This window comes from Abramis brama (genome assembly GCF_963993115.1).
Source record: "Abramis brama genome assembly, chromosome: 8".
Lineage (NCBI taxonomy): Eukaryota > Metazoa > Chordata > Actinopteri > Cypriniformes > Leuciscidae > Abramis > Abramis brama.
In genome coordinates this window covers 23,543,574-23,571,409 of record NC_139970.1, presented here as the reverse complement: position 1 = coordinate 23,571,409, position 27,836 = coordinate 23,543,574, and the positions used below count along the sequence as shown (strand labels likewise).

General features: G+C 36.9%; 1 protein-coding gene across 3 annotated transcripts; it reads left to right on the top strand.

Annotated features, from left to right (window-relative positions):
• Positions 1-3,065: 3,065 nt before the first annotated feature.
• ttf2 (transcription termination factor, RNA polymerase II) lies at positions 3,066-27,670 on the top strand. 3 transcript variants are annotated; one of them, XM_084121188.1, is made up of 25 exons: positions 3,105-3,220; positions 7,705-7,826; positions 7,986-8,097; positions 8,243-8,329; positions 8,825-8,894; positions 9,067-10,029; positions 10,180-10,300; positions 11,663-11,842; positions 11,945-12,102; positions 12,635-12,716; positions 14,099-14,197; positions 14,341-14,491; positions 17,915-18,020; positions 18,149-18,333; positions 19,652-19,805; positions 20,127-20,218; positions 20,327-20,406; positions 20,694-20,830; positions 20,899-21,069; positions 21,174-21,226; positions 21,779-21,932; positions 22,073-22,155; positions 22,409-22,483; positions 27,270-27,434; positions 27,589-27,670. In XM_084121188.1, exons 2-24 carry the CDS (start codon positions 7,799-7,801, stop codon positions 27,412-27,414), a joined length of 3,486 nt encoding a protein of 1,161 aa, XP_083977314.1. In that variant the 5' UTR covers positions 3,105-3,220; positions 7,705-7,798; the 3' UTR covers positions 27,415-27,434; positions 27,589-27,670. The 3 variants fall into 3 exon arrangements, with proteins under 3 accessions (XP_083977313.1, XP_083977314.1, XP_083977315.1); XM_084121187.1 differs by lacking the exon at positions 27,589-27,670 and having other exon boundaries at positions 3,066-3,220; positions 27,270-27,553; XM_084121189.1 differs by lacking the exons at positions 3,105-3,220; positions 7,986-8,097; positions 27,589-27,670 and having other exon boundaries at positions 7,733-7,826; positions 27,270-27,553.
• Positions 27,671-27,836: the final 166 nt, after the last annotated feature.

The window sequence follows — 27,836 nt, the reverse complement described above, 5'->3', positions numbered from 1 at the left end:
ATTTTAATCTGGAACATGTTTATTTTTTATGTTTTAAGGGTCATCTTCTTAAAAAATGTCCTTACCGCAACGTTACAATAACGTTCATTTTATACATTTTTCTTTAGTAATTTCTATAAAAATGTTTATATATTTAAATAGCTTTTACAAATTTGATACAGTTTTGTAAATACTGATATAAAAAAATAATATACAAAATAGGGAATTTCCTGTTTTTTTCTATGCCATGTAAAAAAATTTACAGTAACCTTAGATGTCAATTGTTTCCATACACACAAAAGATAACATAATTAACTTTTTATGACAGATGTTGCAATTTCAATGTGTTAATCATCTCAACTTAAGTGTAAAAATATTTTTTTGCAAATGAAAATGTGAAAAAAATTAAAATAGAGCAGTGCTGCGGTAATGACATCTTGTGTTGGTAAGGACAAATTTTTTATTTTCAATGTAAAAAATGGCATGTTTATATATATATATATATACTAATATATACTTCAGTACTAATAATATACTGAATATTTGTAATTTAATATACAGTAAACCTTGAATTTGTCTCTACCGCAACACATGGTCTTTACCGCAACACCTAAATTTGCTGCGTTAAAGACATGTTGCGGAAATGACATTTTTGCTAATATTTTAGCTAATTGGCAGCTAGCAAGGCCTACCACATTAGTTTTGACTCTTAGCATCTTAATATACATGAATTCAACAGTAATATACATTTAATTTTAAAATGTAGTTCAAAAATACACAATTATTAAGCTGAATGGTAAGGACGCACAATAAATACTAGAGTAGAAAAGATGATGTTTACCTTATTTTTTTGGTATCTTGTGAGTGAGGTAGTGTGATGGCCCAATTTGGCAGCAATGTGCTCAAGTGATAATTTCTGTTTCCATAGAAACTAGACTTGTTTGTGTTCGATAAAAATTCATAATAAAAGCTTTTTTTCATTGTTGCGGTAAGGACTCAAAAGTGTGGGACAGGCACATTTAGTTAAAAAAATCATAAAAATGATCAGTAAATAATACAAAGAATTTTAAGATGCTGTAAATGAAGCTGTATATTAAACAATTCCATTTGAAATAATGTCATATTGTAAAAGAATGAGCTAATTTTAATTATATCAACATTGAAACCACGGGTGTGGGACATGAGCAAAAATGGTGTTTGGACCTATAAATGCTTCATAATTTTACATTAAATCATATTATTTATTCATTATTTTTTATGTCAAGGTGTGTATTGACACTACGTTTATATTTATGAAACATCAAATGACAAATTTTAACATAAATCTAAAATTTCACTCCTGGGACTCCTGGTGCCCGTAGTTGCAGAAACACAGAATGAAAGATATAGATTGTACTGCATGTTATGTTGCTTATTTGTAGCATGATCTATTTACTTGCAATAGTTGACTAAAAATGCTTTTGGGAAACGCACCCCAGACTGGGAAACCAGCCAGCCAACCAACTTAGAAATAGCGTTGCCACCCGTCCCGGTTTTCCAGGGATTGTTCTCTTTTTTGAGCGACAGTCCCGGAAAATTTATATTCTTTCCCGGGACACGAATTGTCCCGTTTTTTGTGAAAATGTACTTCTAAAGTAGAATTTCCTGGTTTCAAATTAAACCGTTTCCTTCTACTGCAGTGTTACTGCAGAGCTGCCACACGCAATTGACAATTTTCACACGCTCTCACGCCACACATCCATTTTCTCACGCACAGAAAAATCGCGAAGCAAATTTGGACACTGACACCGACAGAGTAGACAGAGCAGGTTACTTATGATATATAAAAAATATCAGCTCTCAGATTCTTTCAATTTTATTACGAAATTCAAACAATACCGTTTTGGCGTTTGTAAATGTGACGTGAAAGATCCCTAGCGGCACGTGAACCGATCATCTCTGCTACAAGCTAATAGTAAAAAAACACGAATGAACAATGTTAAAAAAACAGTACAACTTACCGAAATGTATATTCCTCATACATAATATCGATCAATCAGTGTTTTTCAACCGCGGAAAGGGTCAATAAAACAGCTGGAGAACAACTGTCACATAACATTACCTCAGGAAAGCCATTTGATGACCATAATATGGGCTAGGCTATAGCACATTAGTTGTCTAGAAAAAAAGAGCTAGTATTTTGCTAAACATGTGTAGGCTACTATATTACATATTTATTATATTTTTACTTATTATAAAGTTTTTATTATAATAAAAAACGCATTATATTTAATTTGAGTTATTTTTAACCTTAAAGGGATAGTTCACCCAAAAATGAAAATTATATCATCGTTTACTCACCCTCAAGTTGTTCCAAACCTGTATGAGTTTCTTTGTTCTGCTGAACACAAAGGAAGATATTTGGAAGAATGTTTGTAACCAAACAGATCTCGGTCCCCATTGACTACCATAGTATATTTTTTTCCTACTATGGAAGTCAATGGGGACCGAGATCTGTTTGATTACAAACATTCTTCCAAATATCTTCCTTTGTGTTCAGCAGAACAAAGAAACTCGTACAGGTTTGAAACAACTTGAGGGTGAGTAAATGATGACAGAATTTTCATTTTTGAGTGAACTATCCCTTTAACACCAGCCTATCCAGCCCGGAAGACCAGCTAAACCAGCTAAAACCCACCTTTTGCTGGATTTGTTTATTCAACAGATTTTGTAAGTTACGCCTGCTAGCTTACCTGAGTGTGTCTACTGGCTAAAAATGCTAATATATTTAGATACTGATCGATCCATGGCACATCAAAAGAAGATTGTGTTATTTCTTATTATGCTCACACTAGGGGTGTCGCAATATACCGGTGTTGACGATAATCATGATATTCAAAGCATGAAATATCGACATCGTGTTAATTTAGAGAGTGACAATATACCGGTATTGGCGATAACCACGATGTTTAAAATGACCAGGACTCTTATGATAACATGACACGTAAATACTCCAGCGCCAGTTCCTGGTTGACCTCTCAGGTGTCTGTATTGCACCCGTTGACACCTATCTAAGAAGAAGACGACGCAGCGCGCGCCCGCGCAGCTAATCTGAGAAGAATGTCGTCTGAGCGAGAGAGTGGAACACTCTGTCCACACCCGAAAAAATTAAGCTCACAACATCTCCTAAAGAAAACATCTCCTTAAAGGGGGTCGCACACCGGACGAGAAGCGCACGTCTTCAGTTAATGGATGCTCTGAGGTAAAGTGTTCAGATCGCAGACTCAGCAACTATTGTATTTAATTGTACAGTACAGTCATAACATAGTACAGACAGACATTATCTTCATTTCATAATGTCCTTAAACGTAACAGTATTGCTGGCCATAAACTGAGAAAGTGCGCGTCCGGTGTGCGATATACTTCGAGTTGTCTTAGACGCGTCGCGGCACTTCTCGTCCGGTGTGCGATCCCCTTAAACCCAATCTGCAGAATGTGTAGCCACCAACCTTTTTACCCATCTCCTTGTCCATCACTCTGCGGATTTCGCAATTTTATAGAGAGTAAATTGCGATTATTTTACTAGTCATGGAATGGGAAACGTGACATTAACCTGTTAACTGTTTCTGTGATCATATATCCCATTTCTTTACTCATCTTATTTTTGCATTTGTATTTGCACTTGATTTTTTTTGTTCAAATCTGCTATCTGCATGACGCCAGCACAACAGGTTTAAGAGCTTTTCAGTTCTTCAGGAAACATTCAGACAGTGTTTCGCTTCAGTTTGAAACCAGACTTCACATACTTCACAACTTCACATGCTTGTCTTCCTTCACAAAAATTTTCCATAGATTGAGTATACAAGAAGTAATGCATGTGCCTTGTGTTTATCAGTATCCTTATGTTTGTTGTGTAAAAAAGAAAAACTATAATCAAAGTAAAAATAAAAGATTCTATAGATATCGCAATATATCGATATCGTGAAATCTTTTGGCCACAATAACCGTGGTGTGAAAAATCCAACATCGTGACAGCCCTAGGCTCACACTATTGCTTATGTCCACATATTGTAATCTCTGGATAAAATTGTCCGCTAAATGCATAAATGTATGTTTATCCTTCATGTACACACGCATGAAGAGATAAGATGTTGGCTTTGTAGTTGCTAGCATACCTGGAAGCAGATAGGTTACTTTTCATACTCCGCATGTCGAATGATGTTCAACCATAGTGCACATTTATCAGCTCTTCTGTAATGTTGTTTGTAGTTCATTTTACACTGCTGCCACAAATTGAAGTAATGTTTCTACATTAAATGTTGTCACAACAGCAAGCTAATAAGCTGAGCTCCATTTACTTACTCTTCTGGGGCTGAGTAATTCTCAATGATTGTGATTTAAATAATGTGCTAATAATAAAACTACTAATCGTTTTTGCTAAGAGTGTTAATCAATTCCATAATACTATGATAAATATTTCTGAAATCATTACTAACATAGAGACAAAGATTAAATGACTTAATAATACATGCCAAACTAGTTTTAAGACTAAAGAAATTATCAATATCGACTAGGCCTACTATATCACTGGTATTTGCTGAGGTATTTTTTGAAGCGACTACAGTTTCTGCCTCACCTGTCTGAATACACAACCATCATCTTCATATTTTTGTAGCATATTCTAATTTCCTGTTTTTGTCAATAAAAACAAAAACTGATGAAACAGTTTCATCAACTGCTTTGTTCAGTAGATGAACGATTACACTGATGAAATGTTATACTGTATATCTTTGGAGTTTCGCTTTTGTTTGTCTCCATAAGAGAGATGTGCTAATATTGTTGTAAGCTATAGTTCTTTTTCTTCTGGTGGATGATAAAATTCCCACACAGATCAAATCCCATAGACTTATGTTGCATAAGAAAGAGATGGACTCTTCGGAGACAAATTTTGCATATGTGAACACCACTCATATTTTGTAAAAATGTAGTCATCTTTTGTCATGTTGTTGAGTATTTTCAGTTGATGCAAATCATTAGAATTATTTCAATTTTGTTAAATTAATCTAATTCTGTATAGGCTAAAAAAGAGTTAACTAACAAGAGTTAACTAGCAAACACAAGGGCAAGAAGCAAGGCTATGATTATACAAAATGCTTTGTAGAAAGTTCAGCAACAATATCAAAATATCTTTTTTTTATTTTTTTTATTTTTTATTCAGCAAGTACCCAACACACATTATAAAACAAGTTTACATCATTATATTTTCTTTACATGAGGTGATAACCGTGAGAATGACGATTGCAATATATACTTAACAATGGCAAAACCGAGAGGTGTGAAAGTATCAGATATGGAAATGAGGAAAAGTGCAGCAAAGTGGGACAACATGTAAAATTCTGTAAAAAGTGTGAAATTTTGAGATAACATAATAATACACCGTATAGAGAAAGAACTATGCCTGGAGTTTGGGTGGCTTCTGTTTTAAGGAAATGTAATGCTTTAATATACTGATTTACACACTCTCCTTTTCTCCTGTCTCTCACACGCTCCCAAGAGTCAAAGCCAACAATTCACTCCAGCCCTGTCCTCCTTCAGTGCTGTAGTACCTCGGGGAAGGAATGAGTGAGAAGCTAAGCGTAGAGAAGCTGAGAGCACTTGCCACTCTCCCTAACAGGATTATCCCTCACTGACGCTGCTGTCTCCACTCACGAGCGGATCACATTCTTAATAAACGTGTTACCTCACACTCTCAGCGGCCGCAGGTGATGTTATGTGGATGTGGCGGTGAGGGGGTTCTCACTGTCACGGTTAGACATGGAAGCTTGAATTTGTTTCACTCTCTCTGAGCACCCGTAGCATTATGGGTAGGGCTACAGTATAGCTGCAATCCCACATAATCAATAATTCATTGAATAACATACACTCAGCTAAGTTAAGTCAAACGCTCTGTGACTAGCTCAAACTTTAGGGGACGTTTTTGGATTTAAGGAGTCGGCTGTTGTTGTGCTAGCACTCGTGGTCGCTCAGCACTAGCTGTGAGCTAAACTCTGTTTTTGTACTTGTCGTTTCCCTGGTCTTTCAGGGAGCATCTGACTCCCAAAGCGAAGCACAAACAGACTGCCTGCCTAAATACAACAATTTCGTCACTGTGTCATCACCACCAGTTTTGGTACACAGAGAGTTCTCTGTTTATGTGTTTGTGTTACCCATGGATACGGTCACCTGCTAAGGTCAGCATTTAGTTGCTGTCTGTGGTACTCTGACAGTTATTATAGCTAAAAGCACAGAAAAAGTCAAAACATGTTATATAATAACACTTAAAAGCCATATTCTAAATGCCACTGTCTATATCTGTGTGTGTGTGTGTGTGTGTGTGTGTGTGGCTTTAGCAGTTATTAACTGCATACTGATGGGTTTTTACTCATCCTTGAGATGAGTAGCACTCGTCCTCTTGATTCCTTTTCATGACGATGAGAAATATTGCTGCTCCAGATGGCATTTCAAATAATTCATTAATTCTTTCTTCGTAGAGCAGGCAGAGATGGTAGCTACCTGCCTGGTTAGGAGAAACTTCAGACGGAGCGTAAGCTGAGCAGATGCTTAAATTTGTATTGTCAGCATGTGCTTTTGAGGCATTTACACACTCCTGAGAATGTGACTTCAGACACTTCATTGTTTATACATAATAAAGAAAAATGCTGGCTTGGAAAAACACAAATGTTGTTTGGAGGACACATAGATAACTGCAGTAATGTTCTAATGAACTAGATGAACTGCCTAAAAAGTTTTACAGTCATGACATAACACATATAAAGTATCTTCATTTATGTATTTATTACATTTTTAATAGTAGAGATGATAGTGGAATCATGCGGTTCATGTTATTAATTTTGCTTAGGCTAATAGTAGGCTACACAAGCAATAAAGCTGTAAATTTTAAGAAAAATAACAAAAATGAAAAGCCCATAGTGGCTTGTACGGAATACTTTCCAATTATTAAAAAAAAATCTTCCATACAATGAAATAAATAAATAAAAAGAAGGTTGAGTATTATTATTATTATTATTATTAGGAATAAAAAGTATAGAATTGTAGGCTATTAGGAGAACCACTATGTGAAAAGGTGTCCTGAAGAAAGCTGGATGAAGATTATTTGAAGATATTTCATTGGGGTGATGAACCTAGAAGTTGTAGTGAAAAATTGTGAAGCAGTCTGGGAGATATTTGAAGGTGATTTCAGTGCACATGAGAAAACTGACCAACGTTTCTGGTGAAGATGCAGAAGGGTACTTTATTAGCCCAGACTATAGCTCAATATGAGGTATCATGGGTGGATTATAGGCCTATTCGTAGCACTTTATATGGAAATCAAGGTGTATGCATATTCACGCAGATCAAATTCATGATTTTCCCCTGTTAGCAGGGAACTATAGTAGGCCTACAGTATGTGTGAGCAGCACAGTGACATATTAGCTCATGCTCAACACCCTTAATCATATTCAAAACACCAACTAGACGCGTCACTTCCATTCATGTGCACATGACTCCACCTGCTGGAATATCTGAAGAAATTACATTTGCCATTTATTTGTTTGGTCAATAGGGCAATATGCCCGTACAAAATGTACCATAGTAAACAAAGCTTCTGCAAAAATACCAAAGCTACTACTAATTTTGTTACTGATGTGCAAATTTAAATACATTAGTTTGGTCTTTTCAGTAATGCATTTATTGGCTACGTTACAGATTACGTCATCAAAACCGCGACAGCGGCGGCAGTTTGTGTTCATGGTGAAAGTGAAGCCGGTGAGGGAATGAAATAAACCGCTGTCATAAGAAGATGGAAAGAGTTTTGTGTGAAACACATGGTGAGTACCGTACACGTTTATCAGTGTAAAGATTATTGTTGAACAGTTTTACTCAGTAAGCAGTATGTGTTCACAAGCTGTAGCTCCAGACAACGATGCATGGATGCGAATAAAAAAATGTATTTAGAAAAAAATGCTACTTCTATTTGTGTTATTCAGGCAGTATATGTTTGTTGAAGACTGGAGTAAAGGAAGGACCGAATAAAGGCAAAAGTTTCTATGTTTGCACTGCGCGTGATGCAACGCCCTGCAACTTTTCACTGCCCACAGAGTGTGTACACACCTTTATGCATTATAATAATGTCAGCATCATTTTATTTCCCCTATATCCATGGACACATTCACATGGGAATTATTTATCATGTGTATGGGTCAGTATGTTGCCCTGCTTTGAGGATATCATGTATGTTCTTCAGGATCCCCCCATCTCACTGCCTTCAGCATGAAGACTCCATGGTTGAACTTCAAACACTAATTTACAGTGAAAAACAGGACAAATACAAGTAAGGGTTATGCTTTATTATACCTATCTACTATATACCTACTGTGAGACTGAAAATTTGAAGTGTTGGGGAGGACAGATCCAGTAGAAACAAATATGAACAATGAAGAACTTGGTTTGGTCAATTGAGAGGGTACATCAATGACTAATTAAAAAAGTTATTGAAATCATATGCAAACTCAGTTGGTGTTATTTCTACAATTCTGATAATTCTATAAATGTTCCATACAAGGAGTTTTGTTCCACTACATGAATGTGGTTACTTGGAGATAAAAGAGACTCAATCTCCTTAATTCATAAGCAAGTGTTATAGGTTTGTCTTGTCATAAATCCAAGACAACTCTTCTCTGAACATCTATGACACCAACTGTACACATGGAGACTCGTTCTTTTGTTTTTCAAATCTCCCAAAAAATATTTGTAATATAGCAGTGAAAGGAAGAGAGGGAAGGATTATGAATCCATACCATTAATACTTTATTTCTTTCATAATCAGGTTGTTTTATCGCTGTATGCTTGGAAAAACTGAGGGACAGAAGTGGTGTGGGTGTGTTCCGTGGAGAGAGGTGAATTATTTATATATATATATATATATATATATATATATATATATATATATATATATATATATATATATATTATATTTGTGTCCACAATATACTGTATAAGTAAATCAGTCTTAAGACTTAATGAATATATTTTTTGCCACAATTCATTTGTTTTACAACCTTCTTGCAGAAAGACCCCGAGAGACGGACTGATTTGTCAGACAAAGATCTTCAATCCTCCAGCCTCACTCCAGTCAGAAACCCTTTCAAAGTCAAGACAAAACAAGACAAATCTTCAGAACACAGGAGGGATCCAGATGCTGAAAAGGATAGAGGAGAGGTTAAAGGTGAGAATAAACATGTGATCGGTGAAGATCATGGCAGTGCTAAAAAGAAAGAAGGCCGTTTCAAGACAACAGAGATGGAAGGGAATAATAAGAATGGCCCGGTTGGTCAAAGTGTCTTGGACAGAGAGGGGAAAGATTCTGGAGGTTCAGAGTCCTGGAGGAACAAGAAGCTTCCCGCTGGGATGAAGATAAAGAAGAGAGTGTCTGATGATGAGAGACCGAGGAGCACAGCTGAGGACGAGACGTGCCCTGAGAGTCCAAACTCTGTGAAGGAAAGTGTTCAAGGACCGGGTGAATCTGAGACCGGTATCAAAGTCCCGCAGGAGCAGAAGCCTACAAAAAAAACAGGCAGCTCTCCACAAAGCCCTTCAAAAAGCTCATCTGGACGTGATAAACCTTCGGTAAAGAATAAAACAAAGGATGACTGCTCAAACAAGCAAAGCACTTCTAATTCAAAATCAGTTACAGATAAAACTCAAAGCCTGGAGAGCAAGAGCCAGTCACCTTCATGCTCCACATTACGGGATGTGCCAGTTTCTGAAAAGCCCTCAGCACTCAATGTTCAGAAGACAGTACCAAACCAGAGTCAGGAGAAGGACCAGAAGGGCATAGCGCGGTTCGGTGAGTGGAGTGATGAGGATGATGATGTTCAGCTGGTGTCGGTACAGCCTCCCACCCAGCAGAGTGCTCAGACTGCAGCTGCACCTGTTCAGAAAACACTCACCTCTTACCCTGGTTTCCAGCCAGTCCAGGGTCAGTCTGAGGACCTCCACATCCATCTCGCAGCCCAGCTCAAGCAGAAGAAGGTTACTCGCTTTTTATTGCTTTTTTTCTTCTTAAGTACAGTTAGTATTCTGTGATAGTTACAATAATAGTGATATAATTTACATTCGATTTAACTTATGTTGCTTAACACTCACTTTTTATCCCTTTATCGGTGTTCCATCTTTTCTCAGGCCACTCTTTCAGTGGTGAATGTATCTGCTCTGCCAGATAAAGGAGAGCGTTTGAAGAGTCAGGTGAAGGAGCTGGAAGAGGCCCTGGAGTCTCTGAGCTTGACCACAGCTTCTCTGTCTGGTAAAACTGATGCTATTCATATGAGACTTGAATATGCCTCTGCTATAATGAGCATGCTTTTTATTTATATTGAAATTTATTTGGGTATTTTTTTAGGGGTGGGATGCACTACCGTTCCAAAGTTTGGGGTCAGTAATAAATAAATAAATAAAAAGAAATTTTTAACTTTTATTCAGCAAGAATGCATTAAATAAATCAAAAGTGACAGTAAAGACATTTTTCCATGGTTTCACAGACCAGGCTTAAGCTAGTCCCAGACTAAAATGCATGTTTGAAGAAACTTGCACTGACAAATCTTAAAATGTCAGTGCAATTGTTTTGTCTCAAGATGTACACCAGCTATTTTTTTTAAGACACGTTTATAAAAGTTACTTAAATGCCCTAATTGAACTAAGGCCTAATCCTAGCTAAGCCCTGTCTGTGAAACCAGGCCTAAATGTTACAAAAGATTTCTGTTTCAAATAAGTTAATTTTGATCTTTCTATTCAACCAAGAAACCTGAAAAAAAAAATGTATTACAGTTTCCTCAAAAATATTAAGCTGCAACTGTTTTCAACATTGATAATTATAATAAATGTTTATTAAACACCAAATCAGCATATTAGGATGATTTCTGAAGGATGTGACACTAAAGACTGGAGTAATGATGCTGAAAATTCAGCTTTGCCATCACAGGAATACATTACATAAAATATATTAAAATAGAAAAGTTATTTTAAATAATAATAATACTATTTACAATATTACTGCTTTTACTGTATTTTTTATTTAAAAAATGCAGCCTTAGTGGCCATGAGTGACTTCTTTCAAAAACATTTAAAAAATCTTACAGACCTCCAACTTTAAACGGAAGTGTAAATGTGAGGGTGAATCAACTGTCCCAATATGATAATAAATAAAAAAGCCTCAATATAGGAATGACATTTTTGAAACCCTGATAAAAAAAAAATTGAAAAGTGATTTAGCATAAACTTTTTATTATTATTTCTTAAACAAAAAATATATTTTACCAAAACTGATTTACAGCGTTTTTTTCAATATTTGAAACTTCGCAAAATCATGTGTTATAACTAACATGCAGGGGGGTACTCGATCTCAAGAGAACTTGATCTTGACCTTTCTATACATACTCATTGACTCCTTCTGTTACATCAGCCATAAGGTAGTCCATATTTGACCTGCTGAACATATTTCTGACCAAAGGGTATTACCTTTTTTTCTTTATAACAACTAAAGATTAGTTTAGGTTGTAAAATATAATTTGTATGCATTAATAATAATTTAGCTTTATAAACTTAATACCCTCATACTGTGGAAAAATGGTTGAAATATAAATGAATTCATCTAATTATTTAAATGTAGAGTCTCAAGATAAAGACAGAGCAGAGGCAGAACATAAGCCCACACACAGCCTGTCCAATCCATTCAGTCGTCCTGGAGGCACCATCCTCCTGCCCACAGCTCCTGCTCCCATGCTGAAGGAATCATCTGGTGCCTCGCTGGGCCTGAACCTGAGCCAAGGCTACACCCAGATGTATGGAGGTATAGTGTTTAATCTCATTCTTCTCTTACAAATTGGTATTTTCTGTGCCCATTTCATTAGTAGGTGTATTGATGTTCTGATTTGGCCGGTTGTCTCTTCAGTGAATCCTCAGAGCCAGGCTTTCTATGGTGGCAGGATGACTGAGAACAGACTGCTGGCTGTCCGCAATGCCACCACTGAGGTCATCGACCATCTGCACGACTCACTGGAGTCCTGCCCTACAGAAGACACAGAGGTACAGGATCCCAAGGGAATCAAGGTAAGTCAGTTCAGACTATAAATCAGTATTATTTTGTTTATCCCATTTATTCACTCTTAAACTGTTTAAAAGGTGACTAAACGGACCATAACACCATAGTCTAATTTACAGAAATGTTATTATACAGTTCTATTGCTATAAAGAGATATTAAAGACCTCGTGAAATTAATGTATTTTTTTTGTGAGTTTTTTATTTTTTAAGCTAGGAGTCATTTATTCTGTACTCTTAAACATTGGCACTATTATTTTTATTTAATTTTTTCAATTGTAGCAGATATGCACTTATGCAGATATAAAACTTACATTGTTTCTCTTTGGAGGAAACCAAATCAAAGTATTGATGATCTTGTACGTGAATTACATATCTGTGAAATGTGAAATTAGTTTCTAATTTTTTGTGCAATAGTTGGAATGGATAAATAATGCTGTTATAGTAAGATGGTATATGAAAGTCACTTCACATCATTTATACCATCTTACTAACTAAATCAGCATTATTTAACCATGACTTTGTCATGATGATGTTCACAAGGTGGAGCTGTTGCCTCATCAGAGGAAAGCTTTGGCCTGGCTGCTGTGGAGAGAGACACAGAAACCCTGCGGAGGAATTTTGGGTAATACTCAGTGCTCTTATAAGAATGGTTGATGTTTCAATTTATTGTATTGTATTGTAATGTATTTTAGTGTATTTTTATTTTATTTATTCAGCCAGTCATTACTGGAAAATAAGCCCTGAGAAGATGATTAGGATCTCAATGTGATGCGGAAGGATTTTGCATCATACTGTCAGAGTTTTGCTACATTACATTATTCATTAATTTCATTTCATTTATTTATAAAGCATTTTACTACTGCACATGTAGACCCAAATTCTACAAACACATACACGCACAAAAAATACAATAAAATATAAAACATAAAACAAGATGAACCATCTATGGTATCAGTTAAAGGGATGGTTCACCCAAAAAATAAATATCTTCACTCATTTACTATCCCCAATGTATATGACTTTCTTTCTTCAGATAAACAAAAACAAAAACAAAAAATTAGGAAAACAATCAATTTCTGTGAATCCATGTAATGCCACTGAATGGCTTCTGCTCATAATGCTTAAAAAAAACCACACACATCGATCATGACAGTAATCCAGATGACCTCAGTGGATGAATCAGTGTCTTCTGAAGCAAAATGATAGGCGTGTGTAAGAAAAGTAATTTTTCTAACTTGAACTATAAATCAATGCTTCCAGTGTACTGTCATATGAGCGATCACGAGAGGGACTGAAGAAAGAAAGACATATACATCAGGGATGGCATGAGGAGTAAATGAAGAGAGAATTTTCATTTTTGGGTGAACCATCCCTTTAAAAACATGATTATGTGAAAATAAAAATACTGCTTATATGAGAAATGCAACAACAAAAGCTATGTAGCAAAAGGGTTGCCTGGGGTAAGTTTTAGTGGTATTTGATCATGGAGTGATGCGATTGACCAATAACAAACCAGTATTCTGGAGAGCTGAGCAATAATCTATCATAATGCAGGAAACCTCTTGAAGCCTAATATTAAACTACAGCCAGTTCTGTTTACAGTCTGCATAAAGACAAATTTTCACCATGAAATCAAGTCATTTCATTTCCATGGTTCTCAGAGGTAGGAGGAAATATGATTTTTCTTTTCCAATTTGCTTCAGCAGCACAATAATATATCCATGACAATGTTTCCATAACTTTCTCAAAGTGGCAAAAAAATAAAAATAGAAATGTGAATTATATCAGTCAGAAAAGAGAGAGAATTTACTGTCACTTCCTCAGCATTTTTGTATTTTAACACCAATGTAATGTATAACACAAATTATAGTGTTACAAATGTACATCAATTCAAAAGATTTAGATTTATGATGTTAATAATTGTGGAAATGTCAACACAGTTTGTGAAAAGGTTTCATTGAACTTGTTAATGTTATTATTATTTTATTTTTAATTTTTTTTAAGCTGATGACATGGGCCTTGGAAAGACCCTCACAATGATCTCCCTCATTCTGTCTCAGAAGAAGAAGGATGAAAAACTGGAGGAATGGATTTCTAAAAATGGTATCCATCAATGATTAATAGCTCAAACCCTTAGATGTTCAGTTTGTCTGTGTGTGATTTTGTGTGTGTGTGTTTTATGCCTGCTTTTCTCAAAGCTGTTGTATACTCTAACAGATGCAGAATTGCATGTATTATAATTACAGATTCCACCATAGTGGCTTCTCAGGGGACGTTGATCATCTGTCCTGCTTCTCTGGTGCATCACTGGAAGAACGAGATTGACAAGCGTGTAAAGAGTAGTCGCCTCAGTGTGTATTTGTACCATGGCCCCAACCGACAGAGGAGTTCAAGCATGTAGGCCATGCACTTACATACACACCAGCAGCAGAAGGATCATATACACATATATCTGTGAAGCATTTAGCGAATCATACATATTGCATGATGAAACTCAAATGCATACATTCAGTAGTGCCAAAAATGACTTGGACACTTCAGTTGCACAAACATGTAAAATTGCTATTTCATGAAATACAAAATATCAAACCATGTGACAATTATTTACTCAATAGATCCACAAAATGCACAGTTGTTGAAGTCTGCTCCCCTCAGGTTTTTACTACATTTATTTAAAAATAAATCCCACTGGGTTATTGGTATTGTACGGAGCCCCTGAGGGGACCTTTGCAAAAAAAATAATAATATGGACTTTCGCGTGCGCATGCGAAACTATCGCGTGCGCATGAGAAACTATCGCGTGCGCACAAGAAAGTTTTGCGTGCGCACGCGTTACAATTTCCGGTTTGGTTATAGTGTCATTACTACAAATGTGGGAGAAGGGATGAGATGAGAGTGTGCTCGTGAACTGGAGCGCATCTCATCATAAATTAACCGAAACTCGGTGTATGCCTCACATACATGAGAAATACATCTGAAGAAAGTTTGAAATGTCTTTAAATGAAACAATCAAAACGAAAAGAAATAGGCTACTCTCTGATTATGTAATCCATGATGTGGGACCTGATATTCATTTATGTGATATTCATGTTTTTTTTCTTACAGTAAAGCACAGTCCACAAACAATCTCAAATGCAAACTCACTATAATAAGACAAATCTCTGGAGGCATGCTCCAAGCACTCTCATCTCATCCCTTCTCCCACATTTGTAGTAATGACACTATAACCAAACCGTAAATTGTAACGCGTGCGTATGGAAGTAAAATAATGTCAAATGTTTTTGAAATAAAAAGCCTATTGAATTGCACTACTTGAAAAAAAATAGGCATTGCATTAACCATGCTTGCATTTTAATGCATTGTATTTTTAGGGCTTGCATTTTTATGGGCTGAAATTCAACATGGTTGAATATTTAAGCTGTGAATATTTCAATTAAAAACATTTCAAACACCTTTTCATTATTAAAAATTCAATAATCCATATTCACCTTTCATATTTCACTTCCAAAATATTCAAACTGTTTAAAAATACAACCAATAATATTCAACAGGCAATTTTCGGGCCATTTTATTTCGCTTTGCAAAATTCGCTTCCACAAATTCAGTGGTTCAAATTCGACAGTAAATTCAACATTGACGTCCAGGAACTGCAGGAAAAGCAGTAGATTACCGAGCATACTCTCCATCTGCTGTTAGTCGACCTCACCATCAGATGGTGCAAAAGCGCTTGTTGTTGACGAAGACATTCATTCATAAAATGGAAATGATTATCTGTGTCAGTATGTGCGGAAAAGATGATAAACACACAAAAGCTGTGTGTTTATGTTTCATTCAATAACTTCATTGTTACTTTCCCTGTGTATTCTACATGTCATCAGCTTTCTCTACCATGAACAGGATTATAATCGGTTTCCCTCAATACCTCATACTCAAGGATTCCCCTTCAGTTGGGACAAAACGCTTAACGTAGCTTAATGTACTAATACAGTGATATGAAAGATCAATCTTGCACCTTATTGGGGAAGTAGGCTGTAGGCTACTATATAGGCTACAGGCAAGCATGGACTCAGAATATGAACTTGACGCGCAAAGTTTCATGCTGAGCGTTTCGTGATATACTGGCGATATACATATAAGCCTACTGGTGATATACATATACTGATATAGGCTACTATATATAGTATGCCTACGTGTATTGCATTAGCTTAAACTGTCATAGCACTTGCATATTGTTGTCCTATTGTTAATTTAACTGTAAATCACTTTGGTAAAGCGTCTGCTAAATGACTAAATGTAAAATTGGCTTGACATTGGACATTCGCACATTTAGGGACCGTCTCTAAAGTTGCATACAACATTGGCATACATGTTTCTAACTTCAATAGCAAACTTAAATTTATTTGAATAAATATCAAAAATCCAAAGGGTGCGCATTATGCCTGACACTACATGAACACTTTACAGTTGGTTTTATGACTGTAAGTCGTTCTATTCAAATGCTATCGGAGTTAGAAACGTGTATACCAAAGTCGTATACACTTTAGAGACGGTCCCTAAATGTGCGAATGTCCAACATCAAGCCATCTTTATGCCAGTCTATCACTGGGAAACGCTCAGCTTTGCGCGTTATTCTGAGTCCATCTGCTTGCCTGCGAGTTTGGTCTTTTACATCACTGTAGTCCATTAATCTACGTTAAGCGTTGTATATGTCCAGAAGTATTGAGGGAAACCCTAATAGCCTGCATGCAGCACATCGCCACAATATAAAGTTAAGGCAACTAAACAACCAAGAGAAATATGTCAACCTCAAAAATGTAACATTGGATCTGTACATCCGCATCGGGGAATAACATTATAATCTCGTTCACAGTAGAGAAAGATGCATGTAGGCTACACAGGAAAAGTAACCGTGAAGGCACTGAATTTAACATAAAACAGCCGTCATAATAATAACAAATGCACTTACATTGCTGTAAATGAGTTTTATGAATGAATGACTTGCTCTAATTTTGCTGGTCTTCGTCAACAACACGCACTTTTGCACCATCTGATGGTGAGATCGACTAACAGCAGATGGAGAGTATGCTCGGTAATCTATTGCTTTTCCTGCAGTTCCTGGACGTCAATGTTGAATTTACTGTCGAATTTGAACCACTGAATTTGTGGAAGCGAATTTGCAAAGCGAAATAAAATGGACCGAAAATTGCCTGTTGAATATTATTGGTTGTATTTTTAAACAGTTTGAATATTTTGGAAGTGAAATATGAAAGATGAATATGGATTATTGAATTTTTAATAATGAAAAGGTGTTTGAAATGTTTTTAATTGAAATATTCAAAGCTTAAATATTCAACCATGCTGAATTTCAGCCCATAAAAATGCAAGCCCTAAAAATACAATGCATTAAAATGCAAGCATGGTTAATGCAATGGCTATTTTTTTCAAGTAGTGCAATTCAACAGGCTTTTTATTTCAAAAACATTTGACATTATTTTACTTCCATACGTGCGCACGCAAAACTTTCTCGTGAGCACGCGAAACTTTAAAAAAATAAATAATAATTATTATTTTTTATTGCAAAGGTCCCCTCAGGGGCTCCGTAGTATTGGTTATTAGTTTTTTTTTCTCTCTTTTTTTTTTTTTTTTCTCAAACAACATTTATACATTTTTAAGTGTCCAAATACTTGTTTGGTCACTGTGTTATCAGCCTCAATCAGCTGTCATTCTATTTCCTGTTGTAATTTTTTGTCTCACTTTTTGCTTTTGCTCGTTCTTTATCTTAATCTCTCTTCCTGTCTTGCTGTTCTGTGTCTCCACCAGCCTTGCTGAGCATGATGTGGTGATCACTACGTACAGTCTGGTCTCTAAGGAGATCCCTGTGCAGAAGGAGGATGCGGATAAACCCTCTCGGGACTCTGATCATGTGGTATGAATAGAGACCACAACATTTGAATGATTAATTAGATTGGCTGAGATGTTTGAGGGCCTGGACCTGTTAGTTTTGTTGTCCCAGTACCAAAAGTTGCTTTAAGTAGCTATTTCTTCTGGTTGTAGGCCTCAGACCTGCCGCCTCTTTTACGTGTTGCCTGGGCACGTGTGATTCTCGATGAGGCTCACAACATTAAGAACCCTAAGGTCCAGACGTCCATGGCGGTGTGTAAACTGCGGGCTCGATCCCGCTGGGCTGTCACTGGAACCCCTATTCAGAACAACCTGCTGGACATGTATTCACTGCTCAAGTACGATCGGTTTTGGCTCTTTCTTGCTACATTTCGAGACATATCCCAGGACTTTGTTCAGACAGGCAGCAAAAATATTTAGGCATAAGGTGGCAAAAAGAAAAAAAAAGAATGATTGAATAAATGAGGCATTTGAATGATAGACATTGACTATGAAGTAAATAGAGAATTAGTGAACGATTTTGGGCAGAGCATGACTTATACCTTAGTCATAATCTCTGTCTGTCAGAACCAGACTGTGAGCCATCCAGCTCTTTAACCTTATCCGAACACAACAAGAGTGAATTAAAAACACAATTATCTCCTGGTTTCAAATGGAGATAAATTGTGTATATGTTGTATATTTGTATATAAAGGGATAGTTGTATGTACATTAAAGAAAAGATCATGCCCAGAGGCTGCATATACATATTATACTTGTTAAATAAATCAGTGGAAATGGTCACTAAATATTTTTTATTTATTATGTGAAAATAAAAAATACTGCTGATATGAGAAAAACACAACTACCAAAGCTATGTAGCAAAATGGTTGCCTTTTTGGGTAGCCTGAGGTAAGTTTTAGTGGTATTTGATCATGGAGTGATGCGATTGACCAATAACAAACCAGTATTCTGAAGAGCTGAGCAAATAATCTATCATAATGCAGGAAAACTCTTGAAATATAATATTAACTACAGCTAGTTCAGTTTACAGTCTGCATAAAGAGAATTTTTCACCATGAAATTAAGTCTATGGACCCTTCTCACATTTCCATGGTTCTCAGAGGTAGGAGTAAATATGATTTTTCGTTTCCCATTTGCTCCAGTAGCACAATAAGATATCCATGACAATGTTATCATAACTTTCTCAAAGTGGCAAAAAAAAAAAATATATAATAGAAATATTATTTAAATCAGTCAGAAAAGAGAGAGAATTTACTAATCCATCTCTTGTATGATCAGAGAGAAATCCGATCTCACTTACCTTCACAAAATGAAATTCATCACTTGCATATTAAGAAGTTAATTGTTAACTGAAACATTTAATTTCTCATGTTCTATTTCTTTATAAACCCCTCAATAAAGGATGGGATTGGAAGTGAAGAAAAGAGGAGATCGTTTGTAAAATTGAGAGAAACAAGATCCCAAGTGTTATCCAGTGAAATAATTTTGTAAATAATCTGATATTGTTGATTCAGTCGAGTGAGTGAATAACAAGAGCTGAGTATCTGTTGGCCAAGATTCTGCAGCACAGTGATTGAACGATTCAGTCCGTCATAGAGATGTATAATGTGGCAAACTACTTTAACTGCTGTTGTTTTTGCACATGCTGTGCAGGTTTCTGAGATGCTCTCCTTTTGATGAGTTTAAGCTGTGGAAGTCTCAAGTGGATAATGGCTCAAAGAGAGGAGGAGAGAGACTGAACATCCTCACCAGAGCACTGCTGCTTCGCAGGACCAAAGACCAGCTGGACTCTTCTGGAAAACCACTGGTACACACACACACACACAATGTGTAGTTTTCATAGTCTTAAAATTAATATAAACCTCAGGCTTTGAAAAGCTTTATTAGGGACATTTTACATTTATTTTGTGGTTTCCTTACCTGAAAATGAATAAAATCCTAAAATGTTTTGGAAATTTCTATAGTGAGCATACATTTTTTTCATTTATGCTCAGACTATTTAATAAACTAGAAATTGTTCTTTGTGAGTGTAATCTTAAGTGATCCGTTATCACAAACGACAAAAAAAGATTATGCAGATTTATTGGTTACCTGAAGGAATCTTGTAACGTTTGTGCCTCTGTTTCAGGTTTCTCTGCCTGATCGGACCTGCGAGGTTCACAGGTTGAAGCTGTCTGAAGATGAGCAGGCTGTATATGATGTTGTGTTTGCACAATCCAGGTATATCATGTCACTGAACCCCAGTTTTTATGCATATTCAGTACATTTCTTGACGTTTTGCGTGCATGGTGTCTCATATGTACATTGGCTTGTCTTCTTCCTCCCCAGGTCCACACTTCAAAACTATCTTAAAAGACATGAAGGAGGAAACACTAAAAAGGCAGACAATAGTAATCCTTTTGAGAAAGGTAAGCAGTCTCTATCATAACATGCTCTTAGCTAAGGACTGAGTATTAGCAAGTGTTTATTCTGTTGTTATTAAGTCTTACGTTTTCAGTCTTAAGCTTGTACACATGTGAGTGTTCATAGAGAGTTGTGTATGCACACAGTTAATACAATGGGAAAAAAACAAAGGCACTTTGTCTAATTTATCTTCTTTTTTCATAATTGTAACGTGATGGACAATAGAAACTGCTTTATGTAGATTTATTGGCATTATTATAGTTTCCCTGTAATGATTGTGCTTGTGTCTCAGTTGCACGGGAGTTTGGGATGTCTCAGCAGGACTCGCTGTCTTCCTCCCAGCAGCCTCAGGCCTCCAGCACCATCCACATCCTGTCACTGCTGCTGCGTCTCAGGCAGTGCTGCTGCCACCTGTCTCTGCTCAAGAAGGTGATGTTCCCTCACTGTCTCACTCACACTTAATTCTCTTGTTCACATACTGATGTGTGTTTTTCCAGACTCTAGATCAGACAGAGCTGCAGGGGGATGGTGTTGCTCTGTCTCTAGAAGAGCAGCTGTGTGCTCTGTCTCTCTCTGAGCCCTCAGACTCTGACCCTAAAGACACCGTCTCTCTCAATGGCACTCGATTCTCCTCTGAGCTCTTCCAGGACACTCGTGAAAGCACTAAGGTGAACATCCTCTGCCGTACCCTGCTGTGTCTAATGTATCTGCAGTATATGAGATTCTATTATATTTTATTATGAAATATTTATACTTTTTTTATTTATTTCAGATTTCAGCCATTCTGACAGAATTAAAAGAAATTAGAAAGAAAGATCAAAAAAGGTATGTCAACTGCACTTTCAGTTTAGATGGCAGTGCTGTAGGTACCTGGCTAAATATTTCTTACCATCCAACATTTATTGTTTTTTCTTTGCATATTTGTGACACAAATCATTGTGTCAAATTCAAACAAGTCTCCATGTCTTGATAAAACTGCATAAAAAATTAAGAAACTGTTTATTATAACTTATAATTTTTTTCTCATTTTGATGGCTTCCTTTGAGAAATACTCAGGTTTTTATTTAGGTAATGGAAAATGATGTAGTAAATGTTAAGGTATATAGTTTGTTCTGCTGTGTATAGTAAAATCTGCAAGCCAGCATAACGACAGTCCTTTGTACACTAAACATAAAATTGGCATTTATTTATTCAAATGATGGGTATCTGACATACAAATTGAAATCTGCCAAAAATGAAATGGTGAACTAGTGGAAAGGTCTTGGTAATTTGTCAAAGAATTAACTGAATATTTCACAATATAGAGGGTCAGATAATTTGACTTTTTGACTTTTACTTGCGTTTGGTACTTGATGAGTGTTCATTTTGGATTGGCAGTGTGATTGTGTCTCAGTGGACCAGCATGCTGCACATTGTTGCTGTTCACTTGAAGAAAATGGGTCTGACGTTTGCGGTAATCGATGGCACCGTCAATCCCAAACGCAGAATGGACCTAGTGGAGGAGTTCAACACTAACCCTAAAGGACCACAGGCATGTGATCACTTTGAGAGGCATTAATAAGAGAGGGTTTAATATTGAGAGGGTTTAATAAGACAAACGTTTACTTGATGACTGCTGGTGTACTCAGTTGCTGTGTCCATTGAAATGAAGAAGCCTTCTGCTCATTGCAGGTGATGCTGGTGTCTCTGTGTGCTGGAGGTGTGGGGATCAATCTGATTGGAGGGAATCATCTATTCCTCATCGACATGCATTGGTGAGCCACTTCATAAGTCCTCAAATTTTTAACGATGCTTAATGTCAATTTTTACATTAAAAATAGACCACATGAATACCTCCAACTGCTTGTTTGAATTCTTGAATATTGGGAGGTCAGTCAGTTACAAGGTGCTAAGCTATTACCAAATAAAATCAACATTAAAACACAAACACAACTGCTTCGGTTCATACTGCAAGTTGCTCTGAAGAGACTAGATGGACATGTAAATAAACTGGGCTTTCATTCACAGGAACCCAGCACTAGAGGACCAGGCCTGTGATCGGATCTATAGGGTGGGACAATGCCGGGATGTTACAATTCACAGGTGAGGGGTTGATGTTGCTTTTGTTCAGTGATAAACATTTGAAATTACACAGTAATATTGCAATTAGTAGTTTTCTGTCGTGCAAGCAAATCCGCTCGCAAGCAGCTGATGGAAATCTGCACAACAGTGACATGTAGCCTGACCTTTTGATTTACAGTTCATCTTTCAGCAACATGCAACACCATCAACTACAGGTCAGGGGCAGAAAATGGTTTATAAGGCATAGCCTGGCTTTTAAAAAAAATAAATGGACCAATGTGTTGCTTTTGTTTGGCTGTACAGAATTTTTTTTTTTAAACTGAACTAATTTCCATCCAAAAGTCTTGAGCCTGATTAAATCACTGAGTTAACTGAATAGTTATGCACCTTAAGATTGAATTAAATTCTCTTTCAAATATTTGACTTCACTAATCTTGTAAAATGATACTTGCTTTGAGGGCACTCATCGTATCTACCAATCAGACTGCTGCATCCTGACAGACATATATTACATAGAAGCCAGAAAATCAGATCAGAACTGCCAGTTTTCTGACAATCAGTCAGTGAATAGTTTGTGGGTCGTCCATGAGTGTGCTCCCTGAGGCTTAAAGGGATAGTTCACAAAGGAAGATATTTGGAAGAATGTTTGTAACCAAACAGATCTCGGTCCCCATTGACTACCATAGTATACTATGGAAGTCAATGGGGACCGAGATCTGTTTGATTACAAACATTCTTCCAAATATCTTCCTTTGTGAACTATCCCTTTAAGCCTCAGGGAATATATAATATATATTAGGGCCGCAACGACGCGTCGACGTCATCGATTAAGTCGACTATGAAAATACGTCGACACGCATGAAATGCGTCGACGCGTCGCATTAATTATTTACGTTTAAATGTCGAGTAATGGCGGCTTCTGCTCCCGCTCCCGCGAAGCTTTCAGTGCATGTGCCATTTTTTTAAAAGGTGTGTATGCTCATGTACACTCCCGCGGGACCCAACGCAACAGAGTGCGGCGCGGGAATATACAGTTAGTTCTGATGGCCAAGTGCGGGCGCGGGCGGTAATGCACTCGTGTGTGTGCTGGTTGAGGGAGAATAAAACGATTCGCGGGACTCCCACAAAATAGAAATATCTATAAATTGAACATCTAAAAACAAATGAATTTTCATTTATCTGTTGCACAAAAGCAACATGAACAACTAAAACAAAATAGAAACGATTTACAGGCCAGAGTCTCTATTTATAACATGTTTGCAGCGTTGAACAATGTAGCCAATCACAGACATATGTGTTGATTTCTTGAACGCAATGGCCAATCAGATGCATTTAAAATAGAATCTTTTTGTTCAGTGCTGAATTCTGCATACTGGCAAATCATCTGATTATAACAAACAAAGTGTATTATGAAAGATTCATTGTGCAGCCAGTTTCACTGATAATAACAGAGATTTGTGAGATCGCGATGAACTGAGATGTCAGCATTTTAGGAATTATTAAGGGAGAAATCCGTCCCGCGCGGCGCAGGTCTCTAATGTAGACTTTAAAAACAAACGACTAAAGCACACCTAACGCGTTTTTCAGGTTCGAAAACGCGAGGTGCACAGCACTGAACCATCACACAGAACGAGCAGTGCGCTGCGTTTTTTATGTTGCTAGGCACCACTGAAACAGCTGTCCTGTCAGTCAAGTAAACATCAAATCAGCCTTTTATTAACTATATCTACTTTGTTAACATTGTGGTAGTTACGGTTCGTGAAGTCGTTAAGCTCCTGCAACCCGCGAGAGCACCACAAGTTTATCCTCCATCATCGCACTCCGGGCGTTCAAGCAACTGTAGCTTAACTAGCTTTCATCACTAAAACGGAATTCATTCTCCATTCATTCGATTGGACAGTGGAAAAAAACGCGATGACGTCGGGCGCTCTTTCCGCTCGGAGTTTTTGAAAAATGCCAATTGAAAATAGGCGCCTCTCACTCAAAAACGCGTCAGGTGTGATCGGCCCCTAACTTTATATTTACATTACCGGTAGCCTAGGCTGCAATATAGTGCATGTGAACCTTTTAGCAGATAATCAAGTGCATTTTCGGACAAGTTAATGGACAAGTTAATTGAGTAAATCATATTCCCACTATGGTAATTAATAACAGACTCTAGTAAACACATTTCCTAAATACTGTAGGCCTGTGACTATATACATCTTACATTTTATGAAATAGTACCATTAGTTAAAAATAAAGTTTAAAATCGTCACCTTCCTAAAATAATTGCCTAAGTCATTTTTTGACAAAAATGTTTTTTTTGCATAAGTCATCTCCTGATGATGCTGGCCACCTCTGGTAAAATCCCCACATCCTCAGTTGAACAGATCATGCATTTCTACCCCTGTAGTATAATGGCCTATGTCAAGAGTGTGACTTAGGCCGTTTTATTTGGCATAAGTCAAAAGATTTTACAAGCAATTTTAAAAGGCAATTTTACAAGCTTTTCAAGATGGGAGCTGCATCAAGAAGAACGAACCTCTGAAGTTAATTTTCATTTTTTTTGTGTTTTCTGAGAAACCTGAAAAATGACTTAGGCAATTATTTTAGGAAGGTGATGATATTCAATTATTGGTTCCGTTTTTGTGTTTTCTGATGAAACCTGAAAAAATGACTTAGGCAATTATTTTAGGAAGGTGACGAAATGCTTCCTGTTCGCATATTTCATAATAAAATGACAATTACCCTTTCTGAAATACAATTTTTTTTGTCATCCATAGATTTCATGTTAAAATAATATACAGATGCACTACAGCTGATATATTGTTGTTTTTATTATTTATTGGAAAGTTTGCCAATGAATAAATCGGCTAATCCCAAAAATAACCATTAGATTATTCGTAAAAATAATCGTTAGATTAGTCGACTAATCGAAGAAATAATCGATAGATTAATCGACAACAAAAATAATCGTTAGATGCAGCCCTAATAAATGATCTAATAATAATAATATATATATACAGTGAGGAAAATAAGTATTTGAACACCCTGCTATTTTGCAAGTTCTCCCACTTAGAAATCATGGAGGGGTCTGAAATTGTCATCGTAGGTGCATGTCCACTGTGAGAGACATAATCTAAAAAAAAAAAATCCAGAAATCACAATGTATGATTTTTTAACTATTTATTTGTATGATACAGCTGCAAATAAGTATTTGAACACCTGAGAAAATCAATGTTAATATTTGGTACAGTAGCCTTTGTTTGCAATTACAGAGGTCAAACGTTTCCTGTAGTTTTTCACCAGGTTTGCACACACTGCAGGAGGGATTTTGGCTCACTCCTCCACACAGATCTTCTCTAGATCAGTCAGGTTTCTGGGCTGTCGCTGAGAAACACGGAGTTTGAGCTCCCTCCAAAGATTCTCTATTGGGTTTAGGTCTGGAGACTGGCTAGGCCACGCCAGAACCTTGATATGCTTCTTACAGAGCCACTCCTTGGTTATCCTGGCTGTGTGCTTCGGGTCATTGTCATGTTGGAAGACCCAGCCTCGACCCATCTTCAATGCTCTAACTGAGGGAAGGAGGTTGTTCCCCAAAATCTCGCAATACATGGCCCCGGTCATCCTCTCCTTAATACAGTGCAGTCGCCCTGTCCCATGTGCAGAAAAACACCCCCAAAGCATGATGCTACCACCCCCATGCTTCACAGTAGGGATGGTGTTCTTGGGATGGTACTCATCATTCTTCTTCCTCCAAACACGTTTAGTGGAATTATGACCAAAAAGTTCTATTTTGGTCTCGTCTGACCACATGACTTTCTCCCATGACTCCTCTGGATCATCCAAATGGTCATTGGCAAACTTAAGACGGGCCTTGACATGTGCTGGTTTAAGCAGGGGAACCTTCCGTGCCATGCATGATTTCAAACCATGACGTCTTAGTGTATTACCAACAGTAACCTTGGAAACGGTGGTCCCAGCTCTTTTCAGGTCATTGACCAGCTCCTCCCGTGTAGTTCTGGGCTGATTTCTCACCTTTCTTAGGATCATTGAGACCCCACGAGGTGAGATCTTGCATGGAGCCCCAGTCCGAGGGAGATTGACAGTCATGTTTAGCTTCTTCCATTTTCTAATGATTGCTCCAACAGTGGACCTTTTTTCACCAAGCTGCCTGGCAATTTCCCCGTAGCCCTTTCCAGCCTTGTGGAGGTGTACAATTTTGTCTCTAGTGTCTTTGGACAGCTCTTTGGTCTTGGCCATGTTAGTAGTTGGATTCTTACTGATTGTATGGGGTGGACAGGTGTCTTTATGCAGCTAACGACCTCAAACAGGTGCATCTAATTTAGGATAATAAATGGAGTGGAGGTGGACATTTTAAAGGCAGACTAACAGGTCTTTGAGGGTCAGAATTCTAGCTGATAGACAGGTGTTCAAATACTTATTTGCAGCTGTATCATACAAATAAATAGTTAAAAAATCATATATTGTGATTTCTGGATTTTTTTTTTTTTTTGATTATGTCTCTCACAGTGGACATGCACCTACGATGACAATTTCAGACCCCTCCATGATTTCCAAGTGGGAGAACTTGCAAAATAGCAGGGTGTTCAAATACTTATTTTCCTCACTGTGTATATATATATATATATATATATATATATATATATATATATATATATATATATATATATATTTATATTTATATTTATATTTATATATTATGTCTTGCGTTTACAGTCATTTTACAATTCTAAAAACTTACTTTACACCATATATTATTTGTTGTTAGTGGATAGTGCCATGTGGTTCCATCTACCCACAGGTTTGTGTGTGACGGTACAGTGGAAGACAAGATCTCTTCACTACAGGAGAAGAAGAAGGAGTTGGCTCAGAAAGTCTTGTCTGGAACTGGATCCTCATTCACTAAACTGTCTCTGGCAGATCTCAGGGTCATCTTTGGTGTATGATGTGCGTTATATTTCAGAAAGTAAATATTAATCTAACATCATTTTATCTACTTTATCTACTATCTGTTTTTGTCATGAAAGCAAAGACTTTATATTCAAATGCTGCATGTTTAAATTGAATAAATTTAAGGAATGTCACTTGGTAATTGTCTGTCTTTTTTAATTGTTCCTCAGCTGTAATATAAAAGGTCTAAAGCAGGGGTGCCCAATCCTGCTCCTGCCGATCGATTGTCCTGCACAGTTGATCTCCAACCCTAATCAAACACACCTGAAGCATATTTTTATGGTATGTTGGTCTTAAGGGCCCACATCAACATAGCCCATAATCGATTGTCAAAGTTTTTTTGTTTTTTTTCCGTCATCTACTGAATTTTATAAAATATACATTTTTACTCATTAGAATTTCTAGGGGTAGGCCTACC